Source organism: Andrographis paniculata, unplaced genomic scaffold (assembly GCF_009805555.1).
Source record: "Andrographis paniculata isolate CXL003 unplaced genomic scaffold, ASM980555v1 Contig89END, whole genome shotgun sequence".
Taxonomy (NCBI): domain Eukaryota; kingdom Viridiplantae; phylum Streptophyta; class Magnoliopsida; order Lamiales; family Acanthaceae; genus Andrographis; species Andrographis paniculata.
Window position 1 is genome coordinate 420,462 of NW_026137627.1, and position 27,030 is coordinate 447,491.

At 36.4% G+C, this 27,030-nt stretch overlaps 6 protein-coding genes across 12 annotated transcripts; 4 read left to right on the forward strand and 2 right to left on the reverse strand.

Moving 5' to 3' along the window:
* Window positions 1-9,446: 9,446 nt before the first annotated feature.
* Window positions 9,447-12,515, forward strand: LOC127242991 (uncharacterized). Of its 5 annotated transcripts, none has more exons than XM_051262806.1 (4): window positions 9,447-9,650; window positions 10,210-10,467; window positions 11,180-12,162; window positions 12,276-12,515. In XM_051262806.1, exon 3 carries the CDS (start codon window positions 11,203-11,205, stop codon window positions 12,148-12,150), a length of 948 nt encoding a protein of 315 aa, XP_051118763.1. In that variant the 5' UTR covers window positions 9,447-9,650; window positions 10,210-10,467; window positions 11,180-11,202; the 3' UTR covers window positions 12,151-12,162; window positions 12,276-12,515. The 5 variants fall into 5 exon arrangements, with proteins under 5 accessions (XP_051118763.1, XP_051118762.1, XP_051118761.1 ...); XM_051262805.1 differs by having other exon boundaries at window positions 11,203-12,162; XM_051262804.1 differs by having other exon boundaries at window positions 10,210-12,195.
* Window positions 12,516-13,230: 715 nt separating this feature from the next.
* Window positions 13,231-17,168, forward strand: LOC127242956 (uncharacterized). Of its 3 annotated transcripts, none has more exons than XM_051262738.1 (7): window positions 13,231-13,570; window positions 13,820-13,886; window positions 14,400-14,501; window positions 16,042-16,129; window positions 16,254-16,313; window positions 16,387-16,464; window positions 16,573-17,168. In XM_051262738.1, the coding sequence occupies exons 1-3, from the start codon at window positions 13,281-13,283 to the stop codon at window positions 14,496-14,498; spliced, it is 456 nt and encodes a 151-aa protein (XP_051118695.1). In that variant the 5' UTR covers window positions 13,231-13,280; the 3' UTR covers window positions 14,499-14,501; window positions 16,042-16,129; window positions 16,254-16,313; window positions 16,387-16,464; window positions 16,573-17,168. The 3 variants fall into 3 exon arrangements, with proteins under 3 accessions (XP_051118695.1, XP_051118697.1, XP_051118694.1); XM_051262740.1 differs by having other exon boundaries at window positions 16,042-16,122; XM_051262737.1 differs by having other exon boundaries at window positions 13,233-13,570; window positions 14,400-16,129.
* Window positions 15,925-17,031, forward strand: LOC127242843 (protein LATE FLOWERING-like). The gene is made up of 3 exons (XM_051262554.1): window positions 15,925-16,020; window positions 16,254-16,313; window positions 16,573-17,031. The coding sequence occupies exons 1-3, from the start codon at window positions 15,925-15,927 to the stop codon at window positions 17,029-17,031; spliced, it is 615 nt and encodes a 204-aa protein (XP_051118511.1).
* A 107-nt stretch (window positions 17,169-17,275) lies between the features above and the next one.
* On the reverse strand, window positions 17,276-18,919 carry LOC127242955 (uncharacterized). Its single transcript, XM_051262736.1, has 4 exons — window positions 18,622-18,919; window positions 17,790-17,851; window positions 17,593-17,697; window positions 17,276-17,484 (listed from the first exon to the last, which is right to left on the reverse strand). The coding sequence occupies exons 1-4, from the start codon at window positions 18,827-18,829 to the stop codon at window positions 17,353-17,355; spliced, it is 507 nt and encodes a 168-aa protein (XP_051118693.1). The 5' UTR covers window positions 18,830-18,919; the 3' UTR covers window positions 17,276-17,352.
* Window positions 18,920-19,254: 335 nt separating this feature from the next.
* Window positions 19,255-22,809, forward strand: LOC127243125 (LRR receptor-like serine/threonine-protein kinase RGI2). Its single transcript, XM_051263000.1, has 2 exons — window positions 19,255-22,225; window positions 22,301-22,809. The coding sequence occupies exons 1-2, from the start codon at window positions 19,351-19,353 to the stop codon at window positions 22,744-22,746; spliced, it is 3,321 nt and encodes a 1,106-aa protein (XP_051118957.1). The 5' UTR covers window positions 19,255-19,350; the 3' UTR covers window positions 22,747-22,809.
* A 184-nt stretch (window positions 22,810-22,993) lies between these two features.
* LOC127242844 (uncharacterized protein At4g13230) lies at window positions 22,994-23,765 on the reverse strand. The gene is made up of 3 exons (XM_051262555.1): window positions 23,682-23,765; window positions 23,480-23,584; window positions 22,994-23,399 (listed from the first exon to the last, which is right to left on the reverse strand). Exons 1-3 carry the CDS (start codon window positions 23,763-23,765, stop codon window positions 23,172-23,174), a joined length of 417 nt encoding a protein of 138 aa, XP_051118512.1. The 3' UTR covers window positions 22,994-23,171.
* Between the last annotated feature and the right edge of the window lie 3,265 nt (window positions 23,766-27,030).

The following is a 27,030-nucleotide window of genomic DNA, read 5'->3' on the forward strand; positions in this document are numbered from 1 at the left end:
GAGCTCATCAAGCATTTGTTTTTATAAGCAGATCCATGTGGGCTCTACTAATTATGACTAATTATGGGTTTAACTGCCCAATTAGAGAGGATAATTGAGATCTTAAGCCTTGGTGGAGTATCAAGTGGTCCTCCTACACTAGTGCATTATGTATATGCCCTTAGTTCTGAAACTGGATCCTCCTGGGTCGGGTCGGGTCTTTCCTCATTAAGGATATGGACCCATTGTGTACGGATGAGATCGAGACCCATGCATTGTGTACGTAAGATTATATGCATAATAGAGATCTGGTTTGCAAGGTATTAGATTCGACGGGGAGTTTACCCAGTGCGCAATTTCAAATAGCGACTGCAGATTCCTACGTCATAAAAATAAAATAAAAAAATAGAGACCTAATGAGGAGTGCTCATGTGCCAACCATGTAATTTGAAGACAAAGTTGACCGATTATGAAGACTACACTCATGAATTCAACAGCTGAATTAAGACGGTTGCTAGTAGGCCGAATGAATTCATTCGGTAGGTATTGATTATGGTGCTGAATAGGTCAAATTAACAGTACATGTATATAAAACAGATAAGATATTTTATATTACATAATAATACAATATACAATAAATGTTTTGACAGCACAAAATTCAACATAGCATGGTTAAAAAACGGATCTAAGAAGGGGTTGAGGGGCAACAACCCCAACCCCCAAATTTTATTTATCTTAGTATACAAATTTTTTTTTTATTTTTTTTATTTTATATATAATTACAATAAACTTTCCTCTTAAAATACTAAATTAATAAATTATCACTTTGTTATGCTTTCATTTTTTTTATTTTTTATTTTTTTTCTTTTCATCCCATGCTACTGCGATAAGAAGAATTGAAAAAGATAATGTTAAATCAGAAAAATTATACTGACATTTAGCACCTAAAAAATAGGTGCTAATTCCGCCACTGACATGGTATATTATTGATTTCAGTATAAAAAACATATCTATACAACACAAAACAATATATAAATTGCACCATGCATGCTTTTAGATGACAAAACAATACAATATTATGCTATATAAAAATATGTATTATCCGCCTAATATGTATGTGCTATATAAAAACATGCATTGTTTGCACCAAGTTGATTGACCAGTCAAAACTCTAATTGCCGACCATTTAATATGCCCCTCAAATATAGAACATAATCAATAATATAAAGTTTGTATTAATATAATACAAATACTCTAAATAAAATTTTAAAACATACTATTATGCATCTAAACATAAGATGTATGTTTACACATCATATCTATTAAAATATGAACTATCAACTATCAGCATATAATTTCAATAATGAACTCTTTGGAACCATATTCTGTCTGAATATTTTTCGTATGCTAATAAGGGTAATGATATGTTTATTACTCTCTAAAAGAGAGAGGTAAGGGAGATTCCATTAATTATATTATATGCAAACCCAAACTCTCGAACATTAATGGCTTGGGGTGAGCATTCGGATTTTCGGTTCGGATTCGAATCTATCCAAAAATTTGAAATTTTTGAAAAAATCAATCCGAATCGAACCGAAATAATCGGAATCCGAAAATTCAAAATTCGAAATAAAAAATTCAAACCAAACTGAAAAACTCAAAATTCTAAATATTTTTAATTATTTTTTTAATTTGTAAATTACTTTTATATTTTATTATTATTTTATAATATTAAATATATATATAATATATAAAAGTAAATATATTAAAATATAAATAATAATTTTGAGTTTTTTATATTAAAATATAATTTTTTAAATAAAATATTCAAATATATATAATAAAAATATATATTAAAATATTATATTTCGAATTTCGGATTGGTTCGGTATAGATCCAAAAATTTGAAATTTATCAAAAATTAAATTTGAACCAATCCGAACCAAATTTTAAATTTGATTTTCAGATTTAAGATATTTGGCTCTCCCTATTAATGGCTATGACAAACATGGCAAAACCAAACAACACAAAAGTTTGGTCTGATCCAAAGAGTGCCACGATTTTGAGCTATACAGCAGACTTGTTCAGTGATGACGTGTCATTCTCCCTGCCATCTACAGTTTGCTGACGTGGCTACAAGGGGAACTTTTAATGTCTAACGTTAATCAATCAAGTGTTTGTTTCTCCGACACATTAATTGAAAGCATTGGCAAGGCCTTGTACCATTCTTTATACATCCCTTTAGGAAAGGCAAGTGTGCGGTTGTTCTTGTAAGAATTTTGGGAAGCATTTAAAATTGGGTGACCCAGTGGACAAATACTGTTCTACAGTACTAATCATATCAAATCCTCTTTCCCGAAGCTTCTAGCAATCTCAATTATATACTCTATTTCTACTATTTTGGATTTTTCGATAAAAATATACTACTTCGTCTAGCTTTAAAGATCTTATTTACTTTTTGAATATTAATTATTATATGGAAACGTGATACAAATTAAAGAAAAATGACAAAAATATTTCTATTAGTGTTTTATAATACTATTATAATGATATTTTTGCAAAAACTTATAGAAATATAAGAATAATTATAATATTAAGTACAATAACGCAAAAGGTAAATAGGACCCTTAGAGCCGGACGGAGAGAATATTATTTTATTTCAGCGGAACAAGAATAACACACCAACTATTATTTATAGACAAAATCAAATCAAATATTCTCAATTCAAATCCAAATACATTAAACATGTATGTTTACCTAAGTGCATGTGCTAGGTATTCTACTTAAATTGTAAATTGTAGTGTGTTTTCATCGAATCATAAGTACCGTAAGGCTAAGGGTGTATTTCTTTATCGAGGTTTCGGAAAAATTAAATTAGAATTTGATTTTTATTTGAATTTTAAGATATGTTTGAAGTTATGTGTTTCTTTTGAGTGCAAATTTGATTTGAGTTTAGAGAGTTTTGATATGTATTGATTGGATGAACAATAAATATAATATATAAATATGTATTAAATTTCAATTTTAAAAAATTAATAATGGTACGATTTGACTATGAATTTAGAAAAGAAAAGGTAACATGAAAAATACCTGATATTATTTGTCAACTTGGAGGATATTATGGACTTGGCAGGTTGAAGCCTTTGAATCTTCAGCTTATGAGAAGAAAAATACACAAGTCAACAAGTTTAGATGTTTATATAATCAATATATATATACATATAAGCAGAACCTAGTATCAAGCAAAATACCTAACAACACAAGCATTATAATCTTAAGGCCAAGGCCACTTAAATCATGAAAAACATGATGAGAAAAGGCTACATTTTCGAATGATGGCTTCATCCATTTGTTATGTTCAGAAAATAATCGATAAAACACCATGCCATGAATGATCTCAGAACCTTTGCCGAGCAAACAGGCTTGGAAAACGCTAAACTTTACATCAGAGGAAAATGTGCATCTTATGAGTTATTTTGTGATCCACTTTGATCCGGGCTTTCAGATCTAAGCTTCTATTTTGGCAGCTGCCTTATGTTGGGATTGTGACTTGTAGGGTAACGACAATAATGGCCATATAGTTCTTTGAATCACATTTAGCACGTTGTCCAAATAATATATTTCCACATTATGTCTTGTAGGGTAACGACAATAATGGCCATACATTATAAATTTTTATTCATTTGGTACTATTCCTTTTTGGAAAAATATCACATCAATAAATTTTCTCTCTCACACAAATCAAATAGAAGTACTAACTTTTTATTTTTTCCAAGTTTTCAAAATTCCAAAAGTCTCCAAAAACCCCTATCTAAACGGAGCTTTGATTTTTGGCATAAAAAACAAGTTGTATCGAAATTACAGAATTTGAAGTGTGTAGGATGTAAAAATCCTGCACGAATTTTGATTCTCCACTGCTTTTCAAGAAGCCAAGCGCCGACATAGAAGGTGTCATTTTACTTTAATCAAAAGTTTACAATGGTTTTGATTCAAATTTCAAACTCAAACATTTTGGATGAAGGGATGAAATGTACCACTATTGAATTAAAAATTTAATGGACACAACTGTTCGGAAAATGACACAAATTTTCCAAAATGTATCACCTTCCTTAGGTGCAGCACACCAATTTTCCAAAATGTGTGACATTCCTTAGATGTATGTCACATCCCTTAGGGCGGGCACGCTTAATTTTCCAAAATCTATTACCTTCCTTAGCACATGCATTTTCTAGAACATTTCAAGGCATCGAGCCTTCATGTGTCGGATCTATCACTCTTCTCATTATATGCTTTGTAAGCAACAAATATCTTGTTGAACTTATCAAAAGTCCAAGATCTACAAATTAATGGAGGATTTTTTATTTTCTTCGAACCAACCTATAACTCTAACTATTCTTGAGAAAACCCTTAGGTTTCTTCCGTTACTTTCATAATGAGATATGAAAAGTAATGGAGGCCGCCCATAGACCTGAATCACAACCCTAATATATATCTCTTATTATTAATTGACTTCATCACCCAATTAATAAGTTACCGCACATAGGAGCTCCGCACTTACTAAATAATTTAACCCAAATAAATTTATAGATCAGTTAATCTAGGCTTAATCTATACGTATAGTTACATTTAGTCACAATTGGATTTTTAATCCAACATATCTATCACTCTTTTTGCTATATGCTTTGTAAGCAACAACGGTGATACTACTAGCTCATAATATACTAAAAACATCGAACTACAAATAAGTTAAAGGCATTCTTTCTAGGTATCTCAGAGCTCCAACAACTAATTACTACATCATCATCATCAGGCGTTCAAAGCTCAGGAACCAGTTTGCACGTTCAGCAACAATCATAAAAGACAAATGATTATAAATAAACTCTCACAGATGTACAAACAATCACATATACGAATCGTGAAGCTATCAAGTTAGTAAACTCACCAACGGAGGTATTCTGTAACGTCCACGAGAACCACGTGGAATTAAACATCGAAATCGCAGTGTGCGCCACGAGTTCTTCTAATCTCACCATTGCTGACGTTTTCAATCCGATGCTGCAGCATCGATTACATTTACCTAAGCATTTTCAGTACGTCTAAAAACCAGCTGTAAATGAATCAAAATACCAGATATGCTCACAATCTCGTATTTTCGGACATACGTTTGCATGAACTAGAGAGAAACGAACCTGACCTGATGGAAAGCATCTCCCTGCGAAGATGGATTGTTCGTTCGCTTATTGAATTGTGATGATCTTCTGGCAGACATGGTTCATTCGAATTTCCCCCCTTGAAACTCCTCATCTGATTTTTGACCTAAGTCAGCCCATAGCTTTCGCTTAGAGGCCCGTATGATTAAAAATTTTCAGTCCAAGCCCGCAACTGGAAAGTAAGCATATGTTTAATTAAAAATAGTAAATTATTATATTATTATATTATTTTTTATATAATAAATAATATTGATAATTTTAAAATAAATTTAATATATATAATTAAAAAAATGAATTATTGTATTTAAATATTTAAAACATTATACCGATAGAATATCATAGAGACTAAATATTTTACAATAAATAAAAAATAATTTTATTTATTTAATTAACATAAAGTAATTTTTATAAAAGATGTGAATTTTTAAATATAAATAAAAATATTTATTTTTTAAAAATAATAGATAAATAAAGAAATTTTGAGTGAATGTTATATATGTGTTAAGCACAAAAAATAATAATAATAGTAAGTGGCAGTAGAATTCTGGGTAGGGTCTGAATGAAAGCCAAAAGGTCTGGAGGTCAGGCAGAATAAAGGTCGGGAAAAGGAAGAAAGGTCGGGCGGAGTCTAAAAAAAAAAAAACAAGGTGTACCCAAGTCGGGTAAACCGTAGATCGGATGGAAGGCGAAGTCGGGCAGACGCGGAGGTCTGTCAAGAGGAAAGTCGGGCAGACGCGGAGGTCTGTCAAGAGGAAGGTCGGGCAGACGCGGAGGTCTGTCAAGAGGAAGGTCGGGCAGACGCGGAGGTCTGTCAAGAGGAAGGTCGGGCAAGGAAGAGGTACGGACAGACGCGGAGGTCTTCGGTCAAAGACGGAGGGCGGCTGATGCGGAGGTCGGCCCAAGTGAGGTCGGGCGAAGAAGCAGGTCGGGCGAAGGACGAAGTCGGGCAAAAGAAATTTGGCATTGGACATGCAGGTCGGGTAAGAGGCAGGTCTGAGTTCTGTGACTGGTGGGAACGGTTGAAGGAAGTTGTAATACGTGTCAATAGAGGAGAAATTGGTGGTCGGTTGACAGCGGTTGCTGTAACCGACCAGACGGCGGTTCAAACCGTTTTCTCTGAAAGGCTATTTAAAGGATTCAAATCCGTCAGAAAAGGCATCTTCAATCAACTTCAACAAAGCAAAGTCAGATTTGGGGATCACCACTTTAAATTTCAGTCTTTTATTTTCCAGTTTATTTTCTGTACCATACAGTGTTTAGAGATTCCTAATCTCAGGCACTAATTAATCAAGTTTAAGGATATTTTCTATATCTTTGAATTTTACTTTATTTTTGTTGAAAAATTACATCAACAAATTGGCGACCACAGTGGGAGCAAGACACAATTGCTCATTCCAATTCCGACGATAATTTCATACGTCTTAGATCCGGCCGAATCATCGGAAGGGTCCATATGGCAGGTTCACAACCGCAATCATCTTCGGCACCGGCGGGAGAATCCGTTCCACAATCCGTTCCACCACCTATTGTGCCAAATGCCGGGGAAAACCCACAACCACCAACTGATTGGTGCTCTTATATTCAACAAATGAACAACCGGCATACTTTGGTTATGCAGAATTTGTTGCGTGAGCAACAAACGAGCATGTTGCGTGAACAACAAAATCTAATGCAAAACATGTTGGATCAGGCATTCTCCAGATTCAACCCTGTATCCAAACATGCTTCCAGCCGTGTCACCTTCTCGTTTTCAGGCGACTTTCTCAGGATCAACGTTTGCAGAACCATAATACGTTGACAGTACGTTTCCAAGCGTTACAACTTTCAACCGAACAGATATGGGGAAGATTCCTCTAACTTTCCCAGATAATGTTCCTTTGGGACCGAGGGTTGATAATACCCAGCCGAATGAGAGATTAGAGGGACAGACTCATAATCCCATCCCAGCCGAACCAGCCTTCTCCAGAGAAGAAAGATTGGGAGGTCAGACTCACGATCACATTCCAGTGTTCGACCATATTCCACCCAGAGTAGATCCGGAGGATATTGCTCAAGTTCTGCGGGTGCATTTCGGAATGAATCCGCAAACGGTGAACAGGCCGGTTTACCAGAGGCCATTTCCAGAAAGGATCATTAACGATCATCCTCTCCCGAGAAATTATAGGCCACCAGACTTCTATTCTTTTTCGGGAGAAGACGGAGCCTCTACCATTGAGCATGTGGGTCGCTTCACGGCTCAATTGGGAGAAGTAGGCAACAATCCGTTTCACAAGTTACAATTGTTTGGGTTGTCGCTCACAAGAACAGCTTTTTCTTGGTATGTCAGTCTGCCGCCTGGACAGTTGCAAACTTGGGAAGATTTAGAGGCAGATTTTCATGGAAGGTTCTTTAATCCTCTGCCGACAGTCTCACTGATAGACCTTCTGGAGATCACGCAGATGCCGGAAGAGACCGGCTACCAATTCATAGAGAGGATGCGATTGATGAAGGGACGATGTCCTACGATGATCAATGAAAGCGAAATGACCAATTTGGTGGTCAGGAACATGCATACCAGACTTCGCGAGGCCCTGACAGCCCACGACTTTCAAGATCTGGCCAGTTTAGCATCCACGACAAGAAGGTTAGAATCCTTTTTTACAGAAATTAATCATGACTTCCGTCAGGGGGGAGATGCTGAAGCAATGTTAGTGCAAGATCGACCAACTTCCAGGTCAGCACCATTCCGCGATAAATGGAGGTCGGGTCCAACGTAGCCTCGAAGGATGGAGGTCGGATCTGAGGCTGACGTAGCCTCGGATGCCGGCCTGCAAACTCCTAAAACATCACTGGAAGTGATGTTTAGGAGTCTTGAGGAGGAGGCTTATTGTTAAGCACAAAAAATAATAATAATAGTAAGTGGCAGTAGGATTCTGGGTAGGGTCTGAATGAAAGCCAAAAGGTCTGGAGGTCGGGCAGAATAAAGGTCGGGAAAAGGAAGAAAGGTCGGGCGGAGTCTAAAAAAAAAAAAAAAGGTGTACCCAAGTCGGGTAAACCGTAGATCGGATGGAAGGCGAAGTCGGGCAGACGCGGAGGTCTGTCAAGAGGAAAGTCGGGCAGACGCGGAGGTCTGTCAAGAGGAAGGTCGGGCAGACGCGGAGGTCTGTCAAGAGGAAGGTCGGGCAAGGAAGAGGTACGGACAGACGCGGAGGTCTTCGGTCAAAGACGGAGGGCGGCTGATGCGGAGGTCGGCCCAAGTGAGGTCGGGCGAAGAAGCAGGTCGGGCGAAGGACGAAGTCGGACAAAAGAAATTTGGCATTGGACAGGCAGGTCGGGTAAGAGGCAGGTCTGAGTTCTGTGACTGGTGGGAACGGTTGAAGGAAGTTGTAATACGTGTCAATAGAGGAGAAATTGGTGGTCGGTTGACAGCGGTTGCTGTAACCGACCAGACGGCGGTTCAAACCGTTTTCTCTGAAAGGCTATTTAAAGGATTCAAATCGGTCAGAAAAGGCATCTTCAATCAACTTCAACAAAGCAAAGTCAGATTTGGGGATCACCACTTTAAATTTCAGTCTTTTATTTTCCAGTTTATTTTCTGTACGTTTAGAGATTCCTAATCTCAGGCACTAATTAATCAAGTTTAAGGATATTTTTTATATCTTTGAATTTTACTTTATTTTTGTTGAAAAATTACATCAACAATATGTATAATGTTATATGCTTAATTAATTTGATTTATACTAGTATTTATTAAGTTATATTTTAGGTTAGTTAGTAAATTTTAAACCGAAACAGCCAAAATAGAAAACATTTAAGAAAATATATTTATATATAATTACTTTTTAGTTATTTAATATTATAAAAAATTATAAAAATATATAAAAAAAATTTAAAAATAAAATATTTTATTCAGATTTTTTAATTTGAATTTCAAATATATTGATTAATCCAAATTTAATAAAATTCGAATCGAAAATCCTAAGCTCAATGGTGTGTTTGTTTCAAAGTTTTCAACAAATTTTTAACTTTTTTTTTTTAAAAAAAAATATCAAATCAAATACATATATTTTTTTATATTATATTAAAAATTAATTTTACATTTAAAATATTATTTTTTATATTTACAATTATTCAAATTTAAAATTTTTACTATTTAAATATACAACTCCTCTTCTTTATTTTGATCACCGCACATAAATATCTTTAAATATAAGGGCGAGAAAAAAAGGATTAAAGTGCAAAAGGGGAACAAGTGTTTCGAATATATAAATAAACAAAGCTTCAGAACGCGGTGTATTATGGTTGCACACCAAACAAACCTCTCTGCGGAATCTTTTCGGAATTCGTAAATGTGTATCTCAAATCTGATCGCGTGAACCCACCAAAAAAGGATTTTGTATTTTTCCCCTCGTTTGGATTAAATCGGCACACAAATTTTCAATCAAAGGATAATCGTCAAGCCATCCGTAATTTCTACGAATCGTAATTTCGCACCTTCGAATTCTCTTGATTTCCTTGATTCAGAGGATATATTATGTTAATTTTCAGGATGTTTTCCTTCGCTTGATCTTTGTTAATGTTTGCAGACGTAGTTATATGTTTATGACAGTTGCAAATTTAATCGTTTAATTATGCTTTGAGGAAGGAAGGATCTGTTTTTCTTATGTTTTTGGAGTTTTCCAGGTTTATAGAGGAGGATCGGTGAATAGATCTTTATGTTGGAAAGGATTTTATGGTCATTGGATTTGAAAATATATGTTTTGGGAAAATTAGGTATTGTGATTTTCAAAACTTGATATCGATTGATATTTTGATATTGGAATTTTGTTCTGTTCTGAAGTCTGGATAAGTGTAAACAGAAGCAATGTTATTCAATCTCTAATGATCAAAATTTTCATGTGTGTATTTAAGCTATATGATAATTTGGAGTAGTTAACTTTGCAATCAATTATATACCAACGAGTTCTTTGTATTGAGCTGTATGTTATCCAAATGACCTTTTTTTTTTTGTTTTTTCTGTTCCATAATACTGTTGTTGCAGGTTGTGGAGGTCATTGGTGATTGATGTCAGATAATTCTGTTTAATCAGGCAATTTACTCCAAGATTATATTAGGAATGTTCTGATATGCTATTTTAGTAAATGATCGCTATGCATTGATGCCAGATATGCTGTAAAGTCAAGTAAAGATACCATATTTTCTCAATTTGCTAAATTCGATCGGTTATAAAGATTCAGATCCTGCATTAGTAGTTTCTGAAGCTGCAAGTAAAAGAAAGAAACATCAGTGGCTTTTAGTGGTAAGCGATAATAAGATGGCTAATGGCAATTTGATTCAATTGTGATTTTCTGTGACCTGATAAGCTTATTGCTCTTGATAATCGACTTGCTTTCTGCTCGTTCAGGTTATAGTTTACCTGCCTTGAATTTATGTTAACTTTTGTGTGTTGTTGACTTGTTTCTATTTGAAGATGCCCAACTTTCTTCTTTGTTAGCCCATGGGGTAGGGGATGGTTTTTTATCGCACCGTGTTAATCAGTCGAACATTGTTGCCTTTTTGGATTGGAAGTGGATTTTGGGCATCGTTACAAATTATTTTGTGGCGTGATAAAGCTTATTTTTGCATCTTTCATCTGATAAATCAGTTCAACAAATAGGGTGCTTTTTTAGTGTTTACGATAATGAAGATTTTGACTCGTTAGATTAGAAAATGAGCTCTTGAGATATGGTAGTTTCCGCTTTGCATACAGTGAATTGACGAAAGACAAATTTATTTCTTAGTTTTATGTGAGAAGTTAGTTTCGAGTTTTCTTCCATCTAACTAGTAATTCCATGGTGTTTTCTTTGGTTTCTTCGGTTAGCTATGGCTCTGCTTTCTGATTTCTTGAATTTACAGAATCTTACTACTGTTCCATGTTTTTCTGTCGCCGTTTAGATTAAATTTCTATTCATCTTTACTTTCTTGCGTTTTTGGTGGAGCTTAAATTGGTATGCTAATGAATTCGATATTAGTAACGAATGACACCGTGCAATAGATGGCTAGTAGGAAAAGAAGCATCATATCGAATGATTCAGATGTGTCTTCTGCACTATACAAGGAATGGGATGAAGTTTCATGCCCCATATGCATGGACCACCCACACAATGCTGTTCTTCTCATTTGCAGTTCCCACGACAATGGCTGCCGCTCGTACGTCTGCGACACTAGTTACAGACACTCTAATTGCTTGGATCGGCTCAAGAAACGCAAAGAAGAAAACGCAGACTCCTCTTCTCCAGGTTCTATCCAAGAAGGCCGTCCCGATTCTGTCGGGGAAAGTAATGTAGGGTCGAATTTGCGGTGCCCTTTGTGTCGGGGAAGTGTTTTGGGATGGAAAGTCGTGGAAGACGCGAGAAAGCACCTTAACCTGAAGTCCCGAAGCTGCTCGTCGGAGTCGTGCTCGTTTTTCGGGAACTACCGGGAGCTGCGCCGGCATGCTAGACGGGTTCATCCGACGGTGCGCCCGGCTGACGTCGACCCGTCGAGGCAACGGGCGTGGCATCATCTTGAGGACCAGCGGGAGTACAACGATATCGTCAGCGCGATCCACTCGGCCATGCCCGGGGCAGTTGTGTTCGGAGACTATGTGATCGAGAATGGTGACAGGCTGGCGGCTGAACGAGACAGAGACAGAGGCGGCGGTGGCGGGGGTGGGGGGCGGTGGCTGAGCACCTTCTTCTTGTTCCATATGATTGGCTCGATGGACTCGCGGGGAGGCGGCGATGCGCGGGGAGGCAGGCCGAGGGTGTTTCCTAGGCATCGACGCGCCGGTGGGATATTCTCCCGGCGACGATACATCTGGGGTGAAAACCTGTTGGGTCTTCGGAACAATGACGACGATGGTGGCGATGTGCCGGACCTGAATCGCGGCAATGACGGTCCTACGAACCCGAGAAGGCGGCGGCGGCTGAACGGCGGCGGATCGTCGGACGGCGGTAGATAAAAGCATCATCCGGTAGTCGGATTTGTCTACGCTAGTTTGTACTCAGTAATGCGATACGTAGTATACGTAAGTTTTCTATATCTATGTTTGATATGTGTTCTGACGGTTTTTTGAATGGTCTGCAGATGTGCATTCCCTCTTGAGAAGAAACCAAGTGATGAATGAATGCTGCTGGAAAGAATGCCGTATATATATATATATTATTTATAGTTACTAATATTTTACTGCTGCTTTATTTGATTTCAGTTAAAAAGGAAAAGTAAAATAAAATCTGCACGAACATATATATATATATATATTATTTTATGTATGTGTAGTAGGAATGGATTGGCACTTGTGCAGTGCATTATCTATGGTTGCTTTTATTAATTTATTTTTAGTGTTGCATATTCTTATTTCTTTATAGCTTTTTTAAAAAATAAAAAAATAAAAATCAATGTCTCAGGGTGTGTTTCAGCATTTCTTTTAAAAAAAAATAAAAATTCACAAAACATTATATTATATATTATTTTAATATTAAATTAAAATTTTTATTCCCTAAACCCGAAACTAGTATTCTTCTATCATTTAAATAACTATTTGGTTCAAACCTATGGTTATAATTTGTTAAAAATAATGAATTTAAATTACAAATTAATTATAAAAAATATTAGTATATTAAATAATAATATAATTTAAATTAAATAGTATAATTATTTAATACTCCCTAATAGTGAAAATAATTATAAATTAAGATTAAGATAACTAATTAATTTAATTAAAATTAAAAAAAAAGTTTAAAGTATTTCTTTATAAAAAAAATGACATAAAACGACGTGGACATGATATGTGGGAAGGTGGGAGTAAAAATTTATAAATTCTAAAAAAATCAATTCATTCCCCAATTTTTTCTTTTCTTTCTTTTCCTTCTTCTTCAACCACCATCTCGTCTCGACTCCACCTGCTAAACCGAATGTTTACGGTTCTGAACCCTGATAAAATCGGTTCCGGTTCGATGACGGTTCTGGTTGAACCGGATAACCGGCGGTTCGAAACCGATTGAGCAATTTATTTATTTTCTTCTTTTATTTTTCATATATATATGTACGCTATAAATTGCAGAGAAGAGGACAGTTGTCTTGCGAGTAGTAATGGAGTATTTGCTGCCAACGCTGAGGGAGAAGAGAGCGGTCGATTCCCTCATCAGAGACACCCTCGACAAGGTCCTCGTCCTCCGCTTCGGCCGCTCCTCCGATGCCATCTGCCTCCAGTTAGACGACGTCCTCTACAAATCGGCGAGAGACGTTTCCAGATTCGCTACGGTAGGGTTAGTGGATGTGGATTCGGAGGAGATTCAGGTTTATGTCAAGTATTTTGATATAGCTTTCATCCCCTCCATTGTTTTCTTCTTCAATGCTCACCACATGAAGATGGATTCCGGGTAATTCCTCTTCGTAATTCAATTTTTCTTCATTGGTTCATTGCAGACTTTCGATTTTGTTGGAATTTCTGTCCAGGATTAATCTGTTCTAAGATTGTGTTTATGCAATTGAGAAGTTTATTAGTAAGATACCTTTTATTGTCTGTGAAACACGAGCTTAATGTGGCTTTGACATCACCGTAGAGATTATTTAGGTATTAACATTTCGGTTAGGTTAGTCATTCAATTCCTAATTCTTCACTATTGCAGAAGTGCAGACCACACTAAGTGGGTCGGTACGTTTCAGAGCAAGCAAGACTTCATTGATGTTGTGGAGGTATTCATTTTTTGGATAGTATAATATTGTTCTAATTTGAACAATATCTGTGATTTCAAATTCATGATTATCATGACTTATATTTTTTAAAATTTTAACACAACATCAAATCAAAATAGTTGCAGTCATTATCTTGGAGAACTGAAAACATCAAAATATTATTGGGCAAATTTGTATCTTATGTATAAATCTTCCAAAGCAACCATAAATCTTTGTTTTCTGTGCTTAGGGATGATCTACATAATATAAGTATGGGCGAGTGTCAATCCTGATCATTTGAGTTCTGTATTTGATATAAAGTCATGTTTGGTGTGTCGATGACCATTGTAGGTGTTATATCTGCAAAACTAGTACAATATATAGAACTAATTCCTCAAAAAAAAAATATTTCTTTCTTCTTGCCAATATTTTAATGTAATGCAGCATTGATTAATCTTATTGTTGGTGTCTTTAGTATGTGTTAACGGGGCCTAAAATGTGACTAAGTATGATCTTTACACTATCCGATTGCAGGCAATATATAGAGGAGCAATGAAGGGAAAGCTTATTGTTAATTGTCCACTGCCTCCTGAGAGAATCCCAAAGTTTCAGTTGCTATATAAAGATGTTTAATAGGTATATTTATGTCTATAAACTATAATGCATGTCAAAGTTACCGTGTAATCTATTTGAAAAGTCCATTTATTTGGATTTCTGCTCAATATAAGGTCATAATATTTTGAATTTGACATGTTTTCCGAACTTATTGTTTGGAAGACAAATATATCCTGTTTTAGTATCAGCTTGGTACTCTTCAATTGCAAATGCACTAATGCGGTCATATTAAAATTTTGTATGAATGAAAATAATTTAGTGGATATAAATTAGAATGTCGGTGTTCCTTATGGAATCAGAAAACAAGTCCAAGGTCATTGAAATATTTATGTCGATCATTCATCAATTAGCGTCGCTTTAAAGATCGACTTAGAATTTAGAATCTTATTCTTACAATTGTGATATTTCCTGTCAAGAGGATAGATGCAAATATCATAGATGAACTTTAACACTTGGCCTTCACAATATGCTGAAATAGAGCATGTAAGATCTTGCAACTAGCTCTGAGTTGGATAACATTACTATTAAAGCGTTTTTTGAACTCTAATAATACATTTTTCAATTATTCCAAGTAGTTCTTATTATTTTTTAATGCCGTTGTCTCAAGTGTACTCTTAAGCTGTCACTATGCATGATTCAAGAACAATGTTGACTTTTTTGGTTTTTCATATATATTTGTTTAGTTTATAGTGGGAACCCATGTAACTAGGAATAGCTGTTGAGATGTCAGATTTCGAATGAGTCCAACAAACTTCCATTTGTAATAGTGGTTTGCAGGGCAGAAATATGGGTGCAGCCATGTTACTCTGCATTCCATCTTTCCAATTTTGGTGTTGTCTTTTCACCTCATGTCGAAGATGCCCTAACCTCTGCATTTCCAGTGATGTATATAGTAACCATATAGCACCGTAGCTTTTAAACATATCAAGTTGATATAACACTATAAAGATTGTCAATTCCCTGATGCTTCATCTCATCCATAGTTACCATGACAAGCTATGCATTTTTGCTGATCCTATTGTAACTACTGTGTCCGGTAGAAGACTATAGAGACCTTACTCATTAACCATGAAATTAACTAATGTAAAATCTTCTTTTGCCATGGTGAGGAGATTAAAGAACATCTCCTGGATAGTTCTTGAAGCAGGGATGACTCTTAGACAACTTTATTTCTACTGAAATTATCTTTCCTATGTGCATATGCGATGCGGATTAGAAGAAAAAGGGCACTTCCATTTATCAAACATGCTGTTGGCTATGAAAAGTTTGTGAGGTGACACAATGTGTATTATGTGTTAGCTGTTTTGCGAAAATCTGTGTGTGTTGGAAAACTGAATTGATACCGAATGGACCACTATTTGTTCCATTCTGTTCTCGTTGCCCACAGAATCAGTAGATGAAAAGTGTGAACATGTATGGTGTATGCTATGTAGTATATATGGTAATGGCGGTGGAAAGTGTCTGTGTCTATCCATCCATCCCCTTCACCCCCACAATCCCAATCCCCATAACTATTTATTGTAAAGCAGAGGATAGGCAGGTGATGATAATTGTAATACAGGGGTGATTGTGATTCCCACAACCCAGATTGTGATTCCATGGATGGATGGATCAAGATCTATGTGGACCTCCCTCTACCCCGGTAATTGGTAAAAACACAACTTGATTAGTTAATTAAATAATTAAATGCCTCTATATATATACATATATATATAATATGCATTTCTTTCCATTGGGATTCCCAAAACTTGAAATATGTTGTTTATGTTACAGGTGAAGAACCCCAGTCCCCTCCCTGGATGGGCTTGTTCTGCTACAGCAGTAGAAAATCTGGTAGCCACTCGTTCTCTCTATTTATCTTTCTTTATTTCTCTCTCTATATTTCTCTTATCTCTTCTGTTTCCAGGCCCATACATCCATCCTTCTACTGCCATAGATGTGCCTAAAGCAGCAGCAGCAGCAGCAACACTCTTTTCTATAAATGGTATATCCTTTCCACACAAACATCCCTTCACATGTTTCAAACTTACTTTCTGAACTCTCTTCCCACCCCCCACGCCATTATAATATTTCTTACCATTCGATCCTCCAGGGAATGGATGGCGAGGATTCAACGTCGCCGAGAAAGTCCTCCGAAGATACATCATCGAAATCCTTCCCTTGCCTATACTGCTCAAGAAAGTTCCACAGCTCACAAGCTTTGGGAGGTCATCAGAATGCTCACAGAAAGGAAAGAACTGCTGCAAGAAAAACCAAAAGAATTTCTGATTATCCCATAATGCCTCCCCCGCCACCATTGATGTTCTCTCCCATCGGCATTTTCAATCCCTCCGCGTATCTCGCCGCTGCCCGTCAGGTCGGATCCAACGGCGCGCGTGTGTTTGAAGATGTTTTAGTGTACAGTGGGCATTACTTGAGTGAGGGTTATGGCAACAATGATCAGAACTGGCAATGGGGTGTGAGATGCAATGAATCTGGACATGATGATCAAAGGTATGGGGACGGTGAGATGCACAAAGAACATAATCTTGATTTGTCTCTTCATTTGTAGGAGAAGAACAAAAGTAATGATCCTTTTCATGGCTACATACAATTTTTTGTTAGGCTTTTCATCATTATTGCATTGCATTCTTCAAATAAAATTGTTTTCATATGTTTGTGACAAATAAAGATTAGATTTTGTGTTTCTTTTCGAGTCTCTCTACAGTTTTTTACTATTTGGATTCAGACCTCAACATTCCATGGTTATGGACACACCCCCACCCCCCATAAACCACCCACCCACAAAAAAGGGATGATGCAATAGTAAATTATGCAACAAAATTTATATATCATATATATATATATTACATTTAAATTAAAATAAAGAATTCTATTTGTACTTGTCCATGATTCTTCTAGCTTCTTCAAGACTGTCTTCAACAGAAGTGGTTCCTCCATTCCCTTTTGGACCTTCATTCTTATTCAATGCTATGAATGTGAAATAACACAGTCCCATCACTGCCTGTAAACAATCAAAATCCCTCATCATATTGTAAAATGTACAAAAATAATAATTTACAGAGAAGAAACCATGAAAAATTCAATCTTGATTATCCATGAATATATATACCAGAGCAAATAATGCTGTAGACAGGAATGACTTGAGCACAAAGAGCCCCGCCATGGCTGCCGCAACGGCAACAGCCGCCCTTGCTATTGGCCTCGGAACAACAGCCTTGTAAATCAAGAAGAGGGAATCGATCGTTGTAAACAAAAAAAATGAAAGAATTCTGAGGTATTAATGAGATGAAAATTAATTGCACTTACAGGCACCATGTTAGTTCCCGCGTCGACTCCATCCTTCCCAACCTTCCATACCGTCTGGACAACTACCCGACAACATAAACAAAATAGTATCTTTCAGGATGTTTTTGGTTATCTTTATTTGACCTTTTTCCCGTGAAAAATAGTGATGGGACGTAATATTTGGTATAGAGTCTACGCATTGAAATGATACTTTTTACCATAGATTGGATAGTGCAAAAATACCACCGCCATAACTACTTCACAAGAGCATAACAAGGAGCAAAATTTAACTGAATCAAAACACTCCCACAATACCATTTATTTTATAAGCAAACTTGTTTATAATCAATCCTATACAATATTTTTTAAAATATGGAATTTAGTGCAATCTTTTCAAAACCAAACATGGCTTATAGTCTTTATGTATTTAATTACTTCTATGAAATTAAACACAATAGATCAATTCCAATCATCAATTTCCATTACAAAAATCAAATGTGACAAGAACTAATATCCCATTTTATGGATTAATCAAAATAATTGTGCTTCCAATCTAACAGTATGACCTAACTTAAACAAAAATTAACAAGAAATCCCACATAGGCACACAATTATACATCAATCATCATCTAATTTGAACTATCATGGATTCAATTCTTCCCCAAAACTCCTCCAAAAGACAAAATCAACCAAAAATCAGTTCCTTAGTCTTCAAAGATTAAAAATAATAATAATAAATTAAAATCAGCTACCTGTTTTGGTTCAGGAATATTAACAAACACTTTGTGGGCAGAATCATAACTCAACATTAGCATATTGCCCTCAAGACATCAAAAACGATAGAAATCGATACCTTTCAAGAACTCGAACTGTGCAGCATAAACAATACGTCGTGACGAATGAGCTTTGAGATTCCTGAGGCGCTTGCGCTGGCTAGATGAGTATAAGCTCCGCTGCTTAAGAAATTGAGATCCGTTACTGCAAGAGTTCGAGAAAAACACAGTAGGAGGAATCGCTGCGGTCTGAATTCTATCTGCAATTCCAATTCCAGCAGAAACCATTGAATCGCACGTATCAATTTCCCCCCGCCGCTAAATTACTTGAATTCTCGATTATAAGGCCAAGAGCATTTCTGGTAGAAATTGGATTGGGTTCAGGGTAGCCGTTGCGAGCTCCAGGGACCCTACACCAGATTAATCCACACCGTTCATCTTGCCCTACGTTTTATTTAGCTAGAGAATTGGGCCAAGATAATAATTAATTGGGCTTAATGGACTCAAAAGGGGCCAATTTATTAAGATGAACGGTGTAGATCCACGTCGTAGATCCCTTCAAGATGAACGGTGTAGATTCGTTCCGGATCAAAGATCCGGGGCCCCCCAAGAGTTTCTCGGGTCCTCCTGTCTCCTTCATCAATGGCGTCGACAGTAACAACCACTTTCTGTTAGCTCAGAAACTTCACCACATTCAAGAAAACCAAAAAATAAATAAATAAATAAATAAAGATAGATATAGGAGAGAGAAAAATATAGAGCGAGAAACCCAATTCTGGTGTAAGATTTGAGGCAAAACGCCATTACCAATGCCGAGCGAAGTATCATCGGAATCCGCCACTCACCGCCGCCGCCGCCGTTCTCCAAATATTCCCAATATAATATTATTCCCGATCATCTTCCTCAATATTCTCCCGCTCTGTCGTCCCCTTACAGAAGAAGTCACTGTTCTACTCTCCTGGATTTTTCATTCCCCCTCCTCGCCGCCGCCGTCGCCGGAGTTTTCAAATTGGGACCGGCGAGATTCCACCCCCTGTCAATGGCGATTCATCTCCTGTTCTTCCGACAATCTCGTCACCGAAATCAATATCCAATCCATTAATCTCGCTTTCCCCTTCCCGCCAAATCTCTCCTCCCTCACCGCCCTCCGCAGCATCACCATCTCCGGCGCGAATCTCACCGGAGAAATCCCCGCCGGAATCGGCGACTGCGTTTCTCTTAGAAGGATCGACGTCAGCGGTAACAGTCTCGTCGGAAACGTTCCAGAGAGCATCGGAAAGCTCCAAAACCTCGAGGAACTTATTCTGAACTCCAACCGCCTCACCGGCCGGATTCCGGCGGAGCTCGGGCGGTGCACCCGCCTGAAAATTCTGTCCCTATTTGACAACAGACTCACCGGAAACATTCCTCCCGAAATCGGAAACCTCACATCTCTCGAAACCCTCCGCGCCGGCGGGAACCACGCCGTCGCCGGAAAAATCCCCGGCGAAATCTCCAATTGCCGGAACCTGCAAGTCCTCGGCCTCGCCGAAACCAAAATTTCCGGCGGAATTCCTCCTTCCTTAGGTAACCTAAAAAACCTCAAAATTCTGTCCCTTTACACCTCAATGCTCTCCGGGGAAATCCCGCCGGAGATCGGAAACTGTACGGAGCTGGTAGAATTATATCTGTTCGAAAACAACCTGTCGGGTCCGATTCCGAAGGAGTTAGGAAATCTCCTGAAGCTCGAGAAGCTGCAGCTATGGCAGAACGCTCTCGTCGGCGCCATTCCCGCCGAGATTGGGAACTGCAAGAACCTCTTAAACGTCGACGTTTCGTTAAATCTCCTGTCGGGAAAAATCCCAGAATCTTTCGGGAATCTCACCAGTCTAGAAGAGCTGATGTTTAGCAACAATAACGTCTCCGGTTCCATCCCTGCGGTTCTGTCCAATGCCCGGAGGTTAGTCCTATTAGAGGTCGACAGCAACCAACTTTCCGGCGAGATCCCGGCGGAGCTCGGCTCCCTCCGCCGCCTGCAAGTCTTCTTCGCATGGAACAATAAACTTCAGGGAAGCATTCCAGATTCTCTGTCCGGCTGCCACCATCTCCGGGCAATAGATTTCTCCAAGAACTTCCTCACCGGAAACTTACCCCGGAGCATTTTCCGGCTGAAAAATCTGACCAAGTTTCTGATGATCGACAACAATTTGTCAGGCCCGATCCCGCCGGAGATCGGTGATTGCCGAGCTCTGTTCCGGCTTAGGCTATCGGGGAACATATTCAACGGCCAGATTCCGCGACAAATCGGCCTTTTGTCGAATCTCAATTTCCTCGATCTTTCCGACAATCGCCTCGCCGGGACAGTCCCGGAAGAAATCGGAAACTGTCGAGAATTGCAAATGCTGGACCTTTCCGGAAACTCGCTTTCCGGAAAACTCCCCAGCTCTTTGTATTACCTTATCAAGCTCGAAGTATTGGACCTTTCGATGAACCGGTTTTTCGGAGAAATCCCCGACGGTTTCGGGAAGTTGTATTCACTCAGTTCGCTCTCTCTCGCCAGCAATTCGCTGTCGGGAACAATCCCCGCCACGCTCGGGCGATGCTTGCAGCTTCAAATGCTCGATCTCAGCCGGAATCGACTCGTCGGAAGTATTCCGGTAGAGATCTTCGAAATCGAGTCCCTCGAAATAGCTTTGAATCTCAGCTGCAACGCGCTGTCGGGGAAGATTCCAGCACAAATCGCGGCGCTAAATCGACTGTCGATTTTGGACCTTTCGTATAATGATCTTGACGGGGACTTAAAGTCTCTTGCCGTGCTTGCGAACCTCGTCTCCTTGAATGTTTCTTACAACAATTTCACCGGCTATCTCCCCGACAACAAGTTGTTCCGACAGCTCTTGCCGCGGGAACTCGCCGGGAACCCGGGTTTGTGTTCTCGGGTTCGCGATTCGTGTTTTCTAATTAGTGCAGGAATTCAGCGCGACGACGACGGTATTAGGTGGTCGGGGAGGGTGAAATTGGCGATTGTGCTCCTCGTTGCAATCGTGATAGCATTAACTGTGCTCGGGATTATAGCAATCGTAAGAATTAATAACATGAGTAGTCGAGACGACGACGACACGGAGTCGTGGAAGTTTACGCCGTTCCAAAAGGTGAACTTCTCGGTCAAACAAGTACTACGATGTCTCGTCGAGGGCAATGCGATCGGTAAGGGATGCTCGGGAGTTGTCTATTGCGTCGAACTCGGCGATGGCGAAGTCATCGCCGTGAAAAAGCTATGGCCGCGGCCGATAAGTGGTGGTCGGGATTTGTTTTCGACGGAGGTTAGGACACTCGGATCGATTCGTCATAAGAACATCGTTAAGTTGTTGGGGTGTTGTTCGAACGAGACGACGCGGCTACTAATGTTCGATTACATGCCTAACGGAAGCCTTGGAAGCCTACTTCACGAGAAGCGTCGGGGATCGAATTTGGAATGGGACGTATGGTACCGAATAATTCTTGGCGCGGCGCAAGGCTTGGCCTATCTCCATCACGATTGCGTCCCGACGATTATTCATCGCGACGTTAAGGCTAATAACATCTTGATCGACGGAAACTTCGAGCCGTATATTGCAGATTTTGGCATTGCTAAGTCGATTGAGGACGGCGATTTCGTGCCGTTTTCTAATACAGTCGCGGGATCCTACGGATACATCGCTCCAGGTTAAATTTTTGAAACTTTTGAAACTATTTATCAACCGTAATTTATGGGGGTTTTCTTAAAAAAAATTTATGTAGAGTATGGATATGCGATGAAGATAACGGAGAAGAGCGACGTGTATAGCTACGGCGTGGTGGTGTTGGAAGTGCTGACGGGGAAGCCGCCGGTGGACGGGAGCTTGCCGGAGGGAGTGCATATAGTGGAATGGGTGAGGGGGAGGTGGATGGGGGACACGGGCGTGTTGGACCGGAGGGTGAGGGAGAGGCGGATGCGCGACACGGGCGTGTTGGACCAGAGTCTGCGGGGAGGGTCGGCGGGGGAGGTTGAGGAGATGTTGCAGACGTTAGGGGTTGCTATGCTGTGCGTGAATCGGACGCCGGAGGATCGGCCGGCGATGAAGGATGTGGTGGCGATGCTGAAGGAGATCAGGCAGGAGAGTGTGATCGTAAAAGGGGCGGCGGAGAACGGCGGCGGAGTTGGGATTGCCGATGAGGAATCGGATCTACATATTTGTGTTTTGTAGATATTTTATGATATGAAATTATGTTTTTCTTATCATATTGCCTATTTTTTATTAATAATGTTTAAATTCAAACTAAAAAGATAAAAAAGAACTATTAAAATTATATGTCAAACAAATCAGTTGGTTGGAATCAGCTTTAAACAGGTATAAAAATTTTAACATGAACAATAATATTAACAATATTTTGTTTCAAAGTAAATGTTTACAATGATATTTAAATAAACAAATAAATTATTTCTAACCAAAATCGACGCCGTAGTCGAAACACAGACAAGCATCGAAAGTTGTACATTGGAAAAGTACAATCTCCAAAAACACATAAAAAATGGAACGCTAAAACTAATCTTAATGATAACATTATTATCAAAAATAAAAATAAAAATAAAAAAGACTAACTGAATCCGGTTATTTCTATATATGGTCAATTAGTTGTCGGATTTGATTGTGCGTTCGGCTTTGGCCGCCGCGTCACTGGCTGTCTCTTTAGCGGACTCCGCCGCCGCGTCGGCTTTTCCGGCGACCGAGTCCTTCACCTTCCGGGCGGTGTCCTTAACGGACCCCCACGCATCCTCCGCCGTCTGCTTCACTTTTCCGGCCGCCTCCTGCGCCGATCCCGCCACCTTTCCCGCCACTTCCTTAGCCTTCTCCGCCGTCTGCATGCGATCAAAATAATAATTATAATAATAATAAAATAATAAAACAAAAAAATATATATATTATAATTATATAATACATCGTCGGCGCCCTTCTTGGCGGCGTCGGCGCTTTTCTTGGCGGCGTCGGCGCCCTTCTTGGCGGCGTCGTCGACCGTCGCCGTGACAGACAACCGCCGGTTGCCCTATAAATCGAAAACACGATCTTAATTAAAAACGCGGAAATGGAAACACGATTTCGTTGGATCTATAAAAAAAATATAATTAATTATTTAATTATACCTGGAAAGATGTTCTGAGGGGGGCAGAGGGGAGAAAGATCTTGGTGGGGTGAACCTTGGTGAGGGTGGCTGCTGTGAAGGCCATGCTTGCCATTTTTAATTAATATAACTAAATAATATTAATTTTAATGTATAATTAATTAATTAATTAATTGTAGATGGGTTAATGAATGTGATGAAGATGGTGTGTATATATATAGTTATGGATTAATAATTTGGCAAAAAGGGACGAACGATGCTCCTAAGAATGATAAAGTTGAATGGTGGAGAGGAGTCGTACGGTTTAATTAATTAATAATAACCACCACTATTTTCAGGAAACCTATCTATATAAATTAATAATAACTATTGGTGAATGTATTAAATTAATAATAACTATTTGGGTTTATATATATATATATATAGATAAATTAGTGAGTTTGATATCATATACTCTCTCCCTCAGTCAGAAAGTAAACATATTTTTATTTTGGGACGTTCAATTATAAAGTAGCTATTTCATTAAATATCCCATTTTTTTCAAAAATACTTTTTACTTTATATCACATCGTTACTTTTATACCAAAAAAATAAGGGCAAAAATATCATTTTATTACTTTTACCTACCCACTATAATTAAAATACTATTATTTTTTAATCTCCGCACCAAAAATAATTATAAACTTTTAGCTTGGACGGAGAGAGTATGATACTTTAGAAGAGAAATGTATGCGTTTTTTTTTACAAGAATAATAAGAATTTAACAATAAAGTAATAAAAAAAATACTATGTAAACAGGGACGGATGTATGTAGGCAAGGGAGACCCTCCTCACCCACCTCACCCTTTTAATTTTTAATTTTTATTTTATAATATATATATAGTATAAAAAATACTCCCTCCGTCCAAGCTAATATAGATGTATTACTGTAAACATGAGAATTTAAATAAAGTATAATTTGTAAGTAATTAAAAAGTATATTAGTAAAAATAATTATTGTATAGTAAAAATAATTATAGATTAAAATTAAGATAACTAAATAATTTAATTAAAATTAAAAAAAATTCTAAAAATTTAAATTTAAAATGTGATTAAAGTGTATAATTATATTTTCAAAAAAAGAAAGGACAAATTATGTAGGACTGACAAAATAAAAAAATAGGGAAAAATTATGTGGGACGAAAGGCGTAATAAACAAATTAAAAATTGCTAAAAATTGATAAAGTATTTGTGAAAATTTAAAATTTAAAATTTAAATTTAAATTTTGAATAATAAAAATTTTTATATTATAATAATTATTTGATGCTATAAAAATAAATAATAATAATAATAATAATAAAAAGAAAATTTTTCAAAAAGTTCTCAACCAAATGAACAGGACATAATATTTTTAAAAGCTATTTTTTTAATAATTTTTATTATTATTTATCAATTTCATACAATACAACAGTAATATTGTAATTTGTAGTTGTTACTGTAGATTGATATTTTGCATAATTTTCGAAATATGATAATTCCATTGATAGAATTATTGAATAACAAGTACATTATAATAGTTTCAAATTTTGAAAAATAAACCCCACTTTCCTCCCGATCTGGTTCCGCCTCTGTATGTAAGGGAAGATAATATTCATTCGTCTCAAAAGAGTTTTTTTTTTTAGGGTGTGTTTGTTTGGAGGATTGAATTTAGATCTAACTATTCATCTAATTTTTTCCTTCGAAAACATCAAATCAAACACCTATTTTTCATTTTTTATATTATACTAAAAATCAATTTTACATTCAAAACATCACATCAACACCTATTTATATCACATCATACAACTATTCAAATTCAAAATTTTTACCATTCAAATCTCAATTCAAAATCCAAACCCCAAAACAAACACACCCTTAATGTACTTTTTCAACCCGCAATTTGGTTATCCATATTTTATTTTATACATGATTTGAATTTAATATTATTATTCCTTAAATCTTATATATATTATCAATAAAAATATTTCTTTTGGGACGGGGGAGTATTGTAAATATTGAAATTCGTGTCAAAAAAAAAATTATTTTGATGACAAATTCATCTGTAGTTGTTCATTGTTTTAATTTTAAAATTTTTTTCATGTGATGTATAAATACTTGTATTTCGAATATAACAGAATAATATTTTAAATTAAATGTTGTATTTTATATAAAAATAAAATAAAATAAAAATGTATTGTGTTAGAAGAAAAATTGTTTGGGTGAGTAAACAAGTGTGTTTAGTTTTACTTAGTGACTATTATGTTAATTGTTATATTTTTCATATTAATTTTGGATTGAATTTTAATTTGATTAATGTAATACTTTATTTTAAAATTATAAAAATGCAGTAGTAAAAAATGGAAAGTAACCATACATATAAAGTTCCCATACTTGAATGTTTATACATGGAAGTGGTAATTACACTACAAAAAAAATATCAATTTTGTAACAAGATTTTTTCGTTGTTAAATCCACTTTTTCTGTTACTAATGATATTAGAGACGGAATTTGAGATGGAATTACGTTAGCTACGTGAACTTTAGTAACGGAATTTCGTTACGAATAAACTATTTTTTTGTAGTGTTATGGATGTTTGATTTTGAATAAAATAGTGATGTAATAATATATATTTAATTATCAATAAATTTAAAATTATTAAAATTTATATTTTAATATACAATGTAAATATATATTAATTTTTTTATATGATATAAACAAATATAAATATATACTATTATAAATAATTTATATAAAGGAAAAGTAAAATATAAAGATACCTATCAATTTATTTTCCTATATTTTAAATATAAATATTAAAAATATTTATTTATATTTGGTATGAATAAGTGCATATATAATATAAATATAAATTTTTATATTATATTATTTATTTTAGCAATAAATATATATTATATTTTTTTTATAATATTAATCAAAATTAGAAAATTTTAACTGAATGAACAAACTCAATATCTTTTAATTTAGGGAAAAAAAAGTATTGTTAATATAAAATATAATATTTTATATTTAATTATTCATTTATATTAAAATAATAATATATTAAAAATTATATTTAAAAAAATAATCATGGAAGCAAAATAAATTACTCCCTCAGTCCAATTTCTCATGTCCATCTTTCTATTTCTGTTCATCTCACTTATTTTGTCACTTTTTTTAAATTAATTATACATTTTAATCTTATTTTTAAAAATTTAATTTATAATTTTTTTAATTTTAATTATACTAATCAATTATTTTATTTTTAATTTATAATTATTTTTATTATACGATAATTATTTTCACTAATATATTTTAAATTATTTACTAATTATACTCCTGCTAAATTCTCATA

Bases quoted from the DNA above. Each gene is read 5' to 3' on its own strand.
- LOC127243125 (XM_051263000.1), top strand. From the start codon at position 19,351: ATGCCGAGCGAAGTATCATCGGAATCCGCCACTCACCGCCGCCGCCGC. The intron at 22,226-22,300 runs GTTAAATTTTTG...AAATTTATGTAG, and splicing joins CTACGGATACATCGCTCCAG to AGTATGGATATGCGATGAAG.
- LOC127242955 (XM_051262736.1), bottom strand. From the start codon at position 18,829: ATGGTTTCTGCTGGAATTGGAATTGCAGATAGAATTCAGACCGCAGCG. The intron at 17,698-17,789 runs GTAAGTGCAATT...TTGATTTACAAG, and splicing joins CGGGAACTAACATGGTGCCT to GCTGTTGTTCCGAGGCCAAT. The intron at 17,485-17,592 runs GTATATATATTC...GATTGTTTACAG, and splicing joins CTACAGCATTATTTGCTCTG to GCAGTGATGGGACTGTGTTA.
- LOC127242843 (XM_051262554.1), top strand. From the start codon at position 15,925: ATGGCGGTGGAAAGTGTCTGTGTCTATCCATCCATCCCCTTCACCCCC. The intron at 16,021-16,253 runs GTGATGATAATT...TTTATGTTACAG, and splicing joins GTAAAGCAGAGGATAGGCAG to GTGAAGAACCCCAGTCCCCT. The intron at 16,314-16,572 runs GTAGCCACTCGT...TCGATCCTCCAG, and splicing joins CTACAGCAGTAGAAAATCTG to GGAATGGATGGCGAGGATTC.
- LOC127242956 (XM_051262738.1), top strand. From the start codon at position 13,281: ATGGAGTATTTGCTGCCAACGCTGAGGGAGAAGAGAGCGGTCGATTCC. The intron at 13,571-13,819 runs GTAATTCCTCTT...TCACTATTGCAG, and splicing joins CACATGAAGATGGATTCCGG to AAGTGCAGACCACACTAAGT. The intron at 13,887-14,399 runs GTATTCATTTTT...ATCCGATTGCAG, and splicing joins ACTTCATTGATGTTGTGGAG to GCAATATATAGAGGAGCAAT.
- LOC127242844 (XM_051262555.1), bottom strand. From the start codon at position 23,765: ATGGCCTTCACAGCAGCCACCCTCACCAAGGTTCACCCCACCAAGATC. The intron at 23,585-23,681 runs GTATAATTAAAT...TTCGATTTATAG, and splicing joins CCCTCAGAACATCTTTCCAG to GGCAACCGGCGGTTGTCTGT. The intron at 23,400-23,479 runs GTATTATATAAT...GATCGCATGCAG, and splicing joins CCAAGAAGGGCGCCGACGAT to ACGGCGGAGAAGGCTAAGGA.
- LOC127242991 (XM_051262804.1), top strand. From the start codon at position 11,203: ATGGCTAGTAGGAAAAGAAGCATCATATCGAATGATTCAGATGTGTCT.